General features: G+C 33.5%; 1 protein-coding gene across 1 annotated transcript; it reads left to right on the plus strand.

Annotated features, from left to right (window-relative positions):
* Positions 1-8,255: 8,255 nt before the first annotated feature.
* Positions 8,256-8,588, plus strand: LOTGIDRAFT_58254 (hypothetical protein; the record flags this gene model as incomplete). Its single annotated transcript, XM_009048512.1, has 1 exon — positions 8,256-8,588. A coding segment is annotated over one exon (333 nt), but the record flags the coding sequence as incomplete, so codon positions are not given.
* Between the last annotated feature and the right edge of the window lie 2,125 nt (positions 8,589-10,713).

The following is a 10,713-nucleotide window of genomic DNA, read 5'->3' on the forward strand; positions in this document are numbered from 1 at the left end:
TTGCCACCGCAAAGGTTATAAGATATTATATAGTTCTGTGGATAGTGACGTAATAAATGTTTATGCATCTCTGTAATTGCAGGAACTACAACAATCTGACACAAATTTGGTATAATGCTTACATATGGTCCTGATACACATAAAAAGCTAGGCCTACCGGTCCTCATGTTTGGACTATGCTTGGGTCGAAGAGGAGTCCAGATTGGCCTATTTCACGAAAAAATATGAAATTCGTTTTACCTGTACATCATCCGTTGAATCACGCAAGCTATTACCATCTTCCAAAATGTTGTACAAACGCAGAGTGGTGATATTATTTGAAAATTTCAACATGTTTTACATTTGTTACCTCCTACCGATCATAATGAAAACTTTCCTCATCTAATTTAGTTCTTTGTTACAGGGAAACTATTTATTATTTCACCCAATGTGTATCATTAATTACACATTAATATGTCCCCATTAAATTTCAACAGTGTTTTTCTGAAACTGTCACATATTATTTTCCTTATAATCACAAATTTTTTTATTATAATCTGGTAGTTCACTATGTAAAATCCAACATAAACGACTAAAAAGTCCCGGTGTTTTACAGATAATTTTACAGTGTATACTAGTAGAAAGTATTAACCTTATACATATAAAACGACATAGCCTAATATTTTGACCGAGAGAGCATTATCAATAGACCTATATAGTTATACTAATGTTACTGCATTTACAGCACTTCTAATTCAAAACGACTTTTGTAATACAATGAATGTTAAAACATTACACTGTAAAAATAACTGTAAAATTCCATTTCCTTGTCCAAACGAATAGTTACTACAACATTAGAATCCTCGAAAATAAGGTGACTACACTTGTTAGTTTAGTTTGTGGGTATATCCAAGGCCCGATTATGGACAAACTTTGTGTTTTCACAATTTAATTTGTTACTGTAATTTTATGCACATGAAAACACACCACTACACTGTCAAAAATCATTGTTGAATATCACAGACCAACCTTCACTTGAAAAGATTGCAGTATATCAAATCAATATTCAATATATTTAAACACGTCTAATTTTTTCATTTATTCGTTCCACACCACTGGTATCTGAATATACACATATAATATTCATGAAATGAAATCGAAATAAACCTCTCAAAATTTGATACGGTTGCACAGTGTCAATATTTGTGATATAGCTAGGCCTAGATATAGATTTACAATGTACGTAAACTTTCAGAAGTACAAGCTCAATTATGACTGCATATTGCATGAAAACGAATCAAATACAGTATTCTATAATTCCTTAACACCATCATTTAAAGCCATTCTCACACAGGAATCCTATTGCTTATATCCCATTGTCACACATGACTACTACCTGTGTTTTTAGGTAAAATCTCGTGATTAGTAAACTTACTAATAAAGAGATGAAATGATCTATATTTACCTGATATATATAGGTCAACATAATACTAGTAATATCGACGTGATCTTAAAACACGTTATTATATATTATTATCAAGGACAGTTCTTTAACTTTGTGGGTACATGGTCTTTACGATGATGACGCCAAATTCTAGAATTAGCAAAATTGGAATTGTACAAATATAAACCATAGACCCGAGAGTTTCCATTTACATAACAGGTCAAGGCTTGAAAACATTTTTGAATGATTTGATTCAGTGGCTGAGCCAATCTTCCGAGAGGTTACAAATAGGCGACAGGCTGACAAAATGGGGGTGGGGGGAGATGTCGGGGGTGAGGTTCCAAATAGCTCTGTAGAAGCGCCCTAGTCGCAAGCCTTCCATAGAGCGTCTTAGAGGGGTCTTCCGAGAAATTTTTGAAAAATAGAATTGATTTGGTATTTCTGAGACATATTTTAGGGCAACAAACCATTTTCTTAGGGGAGCAAATGCCCCTGTGTACCCACACTTGCACTGTCATTGCTTGAAAAAGACTATAATTTCGAATAGTAAAAAAAATCTAGAAAAATTGGAATTACATGTCAAGATTCTTTCATCCAACGAAAACCGTTAACTCTAAGGACATGGAAATACAACATCACGTAGGCAATGATAGCAGAATGTTTAATATGACTGGATTCCTGATTGCTTTGTCAATCGTTTTAGTCGCCCAAGCCCACTTTAATCTACATTAAATAAAGGTGGTCTAACTGTGTATTGTAAAAATGGAGTTATTTCCCTTTGGCCAGTACACGCCGTTGGGAGATGTAAAAGACGAATATATGGGTGCTTGTCAGTTGTCAAACTGTAAATTTGAAGATTATAATTACAGGTTACAGTTTTGGAATTCTAATCTTAACGGTACTTATTCTTAAAAGCCTGCAAACGTCTAAAAACTGAGCAAAATCAATATGCTCTCGCTGACCTTCAAACGTCATTGAGGATAATTCGATATAGAAAATATAGTACATTGTATCAATAAAAATGTCAAGAAAATGACCCTACCCCTGTATCTGCTTTGGACCATGGCTAGATTGCTGTACCAGCAAACCTACTCGAGTGGCAGAGCCCTCACCCCAAATTGAATAGGCCTATGTTATTTCATATTGTATATAGGTAGATATAATGGTAATCCTACTATGCAGTTGATGAATGGCATAGGTTGGTTTTTGACTGAAAAGTTTGATTTCCAAAAAAGTGGCATTCCTAAGGATAAAAGTTATTTCCCAATGCGAAAGCTTCCCTTTGAGGCTTCTTCTAGGTTGTCATTAGTACTTAGTAAATTTATTATTTTTAGTATTCCAAGGTCATGATTTTTCGATCAATGGCAAGATGGGTAATCATATGTAAAACTGAAAATTATGCTTCCAATATACATCCATTAATACAATGTCTAAAAAAATTAGCCTTCTAATCTACAAAGTTATATATTATATGCTTTGTACATTGAAAATAGCTAGTAATAAAAAAGCCTCAAAGAATTCTCCAAGTAAGAATTAATTAGAATTGAACCATATGTTGGGAAGCTAATTCAGGAGGAAAATTGGAGGTAATTAGATTTGAAACAAAGACATGATGCATGCACTAGAGCAGAAGATAGTTACATTGATAAACGACTTGCTATATTTGTCACACTTCTCTTAATTAAGATAAGACCTCTGTGTTTCCTGCAACCTGGCCACCGCGCCTAATTAGGATCAAATTCCTTGAGTTTGCATCTTCATCAATTAGAGATATCCTGAAATAACTTCCCCCCTATTCTCAACCTGAGATCGACAGCTACTAGTTTATTGAACTTTCTGGTAGAAAAAAGAAATCATTAGGGCTGAGAATTTTTATTTCTGTTTAAATTAGCAGCGAACTTTGATATACACATAATGTTCAGTATTAGCATTCCAATTTATTTTTTTTAAGTGCAGAAGTGTGTCATCTAATGGTATTAAAACCAAATCAAACCAAGCAACTAACTAAGAGGGGGGCTGGGCGCAATGGTAGTGCAAGGGGGCAGTGCCTCTTCTTTGCCCTTTCCCCCCAACCCTCCCCCTTGCAAAATTCTCAATTGAAGCTGAAATCAGTACCTATCAGCTATTGTCCCCCCTCTCCCTTGCAAATCAGCCCTCTTTGGCACATTGGGCTGGTAACAGACCTGTATCCAACCCAGATTTAGTGGAAAGTTGGGAGTGGAGTTACTGCAAAGCCAGGCCAACCTCTTTTCTGGCGGGGAGCCATGTCCTTAGAAATGCCACATGGTGAAAAGGTTTGAGATCACTCCAGTCATCTATAGAAAGCACTAAATTCGGCTTCAAAGTAGGATTCAAACCTATGCCTAGTTATGGCCCCACGGGTACTATTACCACTATAGTCTGTGATATATTTTTTTAATCAAAGGAAAAATATCACATGTAAATTTTTGAGTTATTCAAATTAAATTGGTATCAGGTGTCTTTTGTTTTGTTTCCTTCATCATGCTTGTTTAAATTCTTAATGAGTCTTGAATTTTAATTTCAGAGAGTGGTGTAATATGATACTATAATAATGTTATAGTAAAGTTCTATGGTGGACATCATGTAGATTATGATAGTATTTGTATGATGTAATTAAGTGAGAGATGACAAGTTAATATGTTGTTCTTATAAACAATCTGACAGCTTATTGTTATACAGTGGACAGTGGTCACTCTTAGTGGTCATCTTTTCAAACTTTTCCTTTCATTATGGATAGTCTAGCAGGTAAGTGATCTTTTCTTTGGTAGCTTCTGAAATCTCCATTAGGACTGTAGGCAGCAAAGCCTGGAATTGCTTGGAGGGCATAGCATATCACAATATCTTGGTTAATTTTTCAAAAACAATACAGATACAGAAGGTTAGGGGATTGTAAAGAGGTTTTCTATCTGGGACACTGATAGCATCAATTTGCACCATTCCAATTTTCATTTCCATGTCTGTGGTTCTTGCAATTCCATTAAAACTAACGCTTTGAAAGAGGGGAGCTACCGGAAGCTACTATTAATATATACATAGCTCCCCTCTAGTGACGTCATAAAATGCGTTAGTTTTGGTGGAATTGCAAGAACCACAGACGTCGGAATGAAAATTGAAATTTACAATCCCATTAATGGTGTTTCTACCCTACAGCTTCCTTTCCTATGTGACTTTTATAGCCAGTGTGTTTGGACTCATCGTTCTAAAAGATGATTACAAGATTCAAACAGTTGTCTTTAGATGCATCTTCTGAAATGTTTTGCATGAACATAGTTGAACATAAGTTCATAATCGTTGTGTAAATTGATTTTAAAAATAGTTTTAACTCTTAATATAGAGAATTTAATTTAGGCTTTCTTAAAATCAAAAGCTGATTTGTAAATATTCTTATCACCAAAAGAAATGTCATGACAAACAAGGACATGGTCCTGTCTAACATTCAGCCCATATGTAAAGTATGTGAAACAAGGAAAAGACAGTATTTGACTTTGAAATTGGATACAAGTACTGGATACAAAGATAAATTTAATCCTATTATGATTTCACACAGTTAATTTGTTAAAGCAAACAATTGTGCAGTGTAAACCTAACTTATGATGTAATATTACATTGGTTATTGAAGGAAATAGATGTATATTTAGATTAAAGATGGGTAATGGACTGTATAAAGTTTTAAGAAAGGTTCCCACTAGGACATTTGATAATAAATCATATTGAGGATTAAATTAAGACATGGACTTTTAAAGGAGAGATTCCATTGAATTGGATATATTCCTTGGTAAGCATTAAATTTATAGGTAACATAGCAAAGTTTTGTTGTATACTACTTTTGAGTTTTATTGTACATTTTTTGGATGCTTTACTTTAGTGTTATCAAGTGAATTTGTTCTTATCAAGTGAATTTGTTCATTATCAGGTGAATTTGTTCAGTTCTCATCAAGTGAATTGGTTCAGTTCTCATCAAGTGAATTTGTTCAGTTCTTATCAAGTGAATCTGTTCTGATCAAGTGAATTTGGATTTGTGCTAATCAAGTGAATTTTTTGAACTGTCAACAGTTTGTAGACAACGGTAAGTTTAATTAATAAATTTAAATTTGTATCCCCTGCTGATATTGAGCAATATTAATGGTTGTTCACTGTTATTGAGACTGATTTCCATAAATTGGCTAAGTATTTGGAATAGGCAATGGTATACACAATACAGAAAAAAAGAAAATATGAATTTTATTACTTGCATGCATTAATTGGTGGTTTTTATTTTTAAAATGTCATATTTTCAAAATCAAATATTTCAAATAAAATTTATAGACTATGGCTTTAACCCATAAAATTTTTAAAATATTTTAAGTGATAACACCCCTTTAATAATAGCTTACAGAGATGAAGGGATTTGAAAGGTAATAAAGGTTGATTTTATTGTCAGGTATTTAAGTTTATAATGTATAATATTGTCAGTCTGGTACAATATAAAGATTATTATGATAGATTATGATCATTGAGCGGATTTTCGAAAAGAGAATTCGCTTCATGAACAAGGTGCTACCTGCATAGATTGACTTAGTATTCAGATTGAACAATTGCAAAAAATTATGCGAACAATCTCAAAAATGATGATGAGAACGATCTAAAAAATGATGAGGAGAATAATCTAAAAAATGATGAGGAGAAAGATCTCAAAAATGATGAGGAGAACGATCTCAAAAATGATGAGAATAATCTAAAAAATGATGATGAGAACGATCTCAAAAATGATGAGGAGAATAATCTAAAAAATGATGAGTAAAAATGATGAGAATAATCTAAAAAATGATGATGAGAACGATCTCAAAAATGATGAGGAGAATAATCTAAAAAATGATGAGGAGAAAGATCTCAAAAATGATGAGGAGAACGATCTCAAAAATGATGAGAGAACGATCTCAAAAAATTATGAGAACGATCTCAAAAATTATGAGAACGATCTCAAAATCTGTAAATAATGTTGTCAAACCTTCAAGTTTAGGTTGTAGAATTTTAAGTACCATTTAAAAAGGTATTTTCATAAATGGGTTTACTCATGAAATATTCTGGGGAACAGCATCAGATATCTGAAATAAAGATGTTATTTTGGGATACAATGTATATATAAAATGTTATAATGTTAGATGTAAGTTCTATGTAAAGTAACATATGATTGTAAGGTTAAGTACACATGTCTAAACACTGCATGTTTTTATTATCATTTCAAATGTTGAAATTTGACATTTGCTTGTTTGTTTTCGAACCATTCCTGATGTCTATATATTTAAAGGAGAACCTTCCTGGAAAATCTTTTAGAGGCCACATATTTGATTGTTTCCTTACTTGTGATTATTATAGCATAGCACATTTAAGCAAGGGCTGATGGAACGGCTCAGGGTTCAGTGTTTCTCAGGACCTCCACCCTACCTGTACGAAATGAATTAAAAGAGACAAAACAAATTTTGTTTTGACAAAAATAGATTAAAATCAGAGTCGTAGGGCCCTGAAACCTCTGTCATGAACTTTAAGCATTATACTATCACAGACAGTTGAATTAAAATTAGACCAAACTTTCATTCCGATTTTAATTATTTTTTATCTTTAATTTAGCCACTTCAGTTAGGGTCTAACGACAGTCTTTTGAACTTTCGTCAGTTTGATGACACCGTTAGCCTATCAAATATAGTACGACTTCTTTGACCACATAAACATGATGCAGATCATTATTATAGGACTTTTTTGACTACATGAACAGGATGCAGACCATTATAGTAGGGCTTTTTTGACCACATGAACAGGAAGCAGACCATTATAGTAGGACTTTTGACCACATGAACAGGATGCAGACCATTAGAGTAGGACTTTTGACCACATGAACAGGAAGCAGACCATTATAGTAGGACTTTTGACCACATGAACAGGATGCAGACCATTAGAGTAGGACTTTTGACCACATGAACAGGAAGCAGACCATTATAGTAGGGCTTTTTTGACCACATGAACAGGAAGCAGACCATTAGAGTAGGACTTTTGACCACATGAACAGGATGCAGACCATTAGAGTAGGACTTTTGACCACATGAACAGGAAGCAGACCATTAGAGTAGGGCTTTTTTGACCACATGAACAGAATTCAGACCTTTACTCAAAGGTTCGTTCAAATTTCCAAGAAGCAGCTCCTTGGATATAGATTTGGCGAAGTCAAGTGAACAGTTAGGATATGACATGTTTTTTTGACCACACGCGATCTATTATTTTAGGAGGGTGATATGTTAGTACAGCAGTGAGAAGGCCTGCTGTGTGATTCCACGAATAAAATATAGTCCCTGTTGGAGGTACAAAACATCTCATATTCTCTGTTTATATTTTCTCTTATCATATCTTGATGGAGATTAGACTATCAATTATAATGGTTGAAATATGTGTAGGAGTGGAAAAATTTTGAAGAGGAGGGAAGTAGGCACCATGAGAGTGTTAGGGTGATACGAAGATAGAATTCTCATAAAAAGCATGGGCCTAGGTCATGAACTATATATTTCTAAGTTCTGTTAAATTTAGTTCCGTTTGTATTTAATTTTTAAAAAAAATTGCCGTGTAATGAGGCTCTGATTGCTTCTTTGAGGATTCTAGTTGTAAAAAAAAATATCTTGATACTGTGTTATCAGTGTAGAAGCAGAGATCGATCCAACTCTTGCAGATTTTAACCTTGGCTCCCAGCTATCAGCTCTGAAAATTCAAAAGTTTTTCAAATGAATCCACCATCTAGACCTTCAGATGATTGTAAGCAGTTGCTTTGGTTTCTTTGGTGAGCAATTGTCTAGTGAGCATTTGTCTAGTGAGCATTTGTCTGGTGAGCATTTGTCTGGTGAGCATTTGTCTAGTGAGCATTTGTCTGGTGAGCATTTGTCTGGTAAGAATTTGTCTGGTGAGCAATTTTTCGGTGAGCATTTGTCTGGTGAGCATTTGTCTGGTGAGCATTTGTCTGGTGAGCAATTGTCTGGTGAGCATTTGTCTGGTGAGCATTTGTCTGGTGAGAATTTGTCTGGTGAGAATTTGTCTGGTGAGCAATTGTCTGGTGAGAATTTGTCTGGTGAGCAATTGTTCCTTGAGCATTTGTGTAGTGAACATTTGTCTCGTGAGTAATTGTCTGGTGAGCATTTTTCTGTCTGGATCTGAATATTCAGTAGCTATTTCAACAAAATTTTAGGAAGGAACTTTTGACAGAATGGCATCAGATATTGTTCTTCTATTAATTTTAAACAAGATCAAATAAAGTAGTATTTTGTAGACAGAATTCTGGAGAACTTAATGATTTTGATATTGGCTTTATTTTTTTTGGCTCCTTGATCCTCAATTGTGTTGAAAATAGTAAAAAGGGTTACAACTCAAAGTTTTCTTTATCTTTGGTAAATTTGGATCCACTATCTTAACTAAAGACCATTGATAAAAGCAATTGCTGACAATGAAGGCATATCTAAGCTATTAAATGGAACCATAACTTTGCACTGCAAGGTATTCTTTGAGACTTGATGCCTGCAACTAGAGTAGCACCATTAATCACAGAGTTAATTATATGGTATTTATATTTTGACAGTTTTAATGCCTCTACTGGATACCAATAATTAGTCTTGGTGTTATATGGACAGCATTCACCACCACTTAATTTATTTGATATAAGTTGTTTAACACCTCATTTAGTCGGAGTTAACTAGCCATAAAATTTGTTGATTTTCTTTAACTGCTAGATAATGTTTCACAAAAATTACAAACATTTCTGTGAGCTCAATGTATGTAATTGAAATGGTTTCTTTCAAGTCAAAATAATAACATCTGCTTCTTTTCTGGACATTTTTTTGTTGCCATGTCAAGGTCAAGGTCCCCTAGTATTGAAAAAGCTGATGTGCATATAAAAGATTGAATCTGCATTGGCACTTTCAGAACAGAGTGGATCTGGTGAAAATTCGCTGCAATTATTTTGAATTGTTTCTAGATCAATTTGAACCATTTGTACGAGATACATACTTGTAGCTAAAAAATTTACCATTGCAAAATTCGATAATTTAAACAGCAATTAAGAGTTGTATTTTAAGAGACACAGTTCATAAATTCGCACCATTAGGACAAGTGCAAGAGACCCAAACCGTTTCAAATATTTCAAATTGTCTAGTCAACACATCAAAACTTGAAAGAAATGTACTGATGAAGACTTGTAAACTAAGAAATGGATTCATGGGCCGGCTGTAAGCATCCATTGCTCTGTACAGCTACAGCATTGTGGGTATCTTTAATGGTAGCTTTTGTCTACTTCAATTTATCAGCCATTTTGTATCTGACATAGGCCATGATGTCAGAAAGCCACAACAAGTTACCTTGATTGTGTGGGTACAAAAAATTAAGACAAAACAAAGTCTTCTTAATTGGTCATTAAAATTGGGGTATAATTAAGAATGAGAGAAATAGAGTGAAAAAGTTGTTGAACTTTTCTAAGATCTCATTATTAAGACCAATTAAAATGGTGTGAAATATAAAGGTGGGATTTACTGCTATAATGAGGCCCAATTACGCTCTAAAAACTTGGATCATTAACTGAGTTTGGCGTTCTTTTAGTCTTTATTAGAAATAGTTATCAAGTGATAAAATTAAATGGTTTATTTTCGAACATAACTGACCTATTAAAGTGATACTATGTCTTAGAATGAACATAAAATTTAATTCACAAGAATGGTCAATATGAGTATATATTCATCAGTGAACTTATCTGGTGTACAACAAGAAATCCTGTAACATCTAGAAAATTGGAAAATTCATAAAACTAAGTAATTATTGAAAAAACGCTTAATCATCATATTAAGCGTTTTTCAATAGTTAATTGCATTTATATTAAGTTTTTTTGGATTTATTGGATTATATAAGGATCCTGTTATGTTATTTATGACACCAGGTATATCTACTGATGTATATATGCTCTTATTGGCCAATTTTAAAATTTTTAAATTTTATGTTTATTCTAAGACATAGTATCCCTTTAAGAGGACTTTATGTATTTGCTTCTTGGCCACAAAGTCATGTGATTAGATCAAAATACTTAACAGAATGCATCATCCTTACTGGAGACCACCATTTTGTGTACATGGTAATGTTTGCAGAAGCATAATTAAAAAAATTGAAGGGAATAGTCAAGCAGATATATGAAAGATAATATTGGTTCCAGACTTCTTTTGATAGGTTACATAAAACAAATGGTGGTTGTGGGTTCTAATAGCGGTAGTTTT

Source organism: Lottia gigantea (assembly GCF_000327385.1).
Source record: "Lottia gigantea unplaced genomic scaffold LOTGIsca_123, whole genome shotgun sequence".
Taxonomy (NCBI): domain Eukaryota; kingdom Metazoa; phylum Mollusca; class Gastropoda; family Lottiidae; genus Lottia; species Lottia gigantea.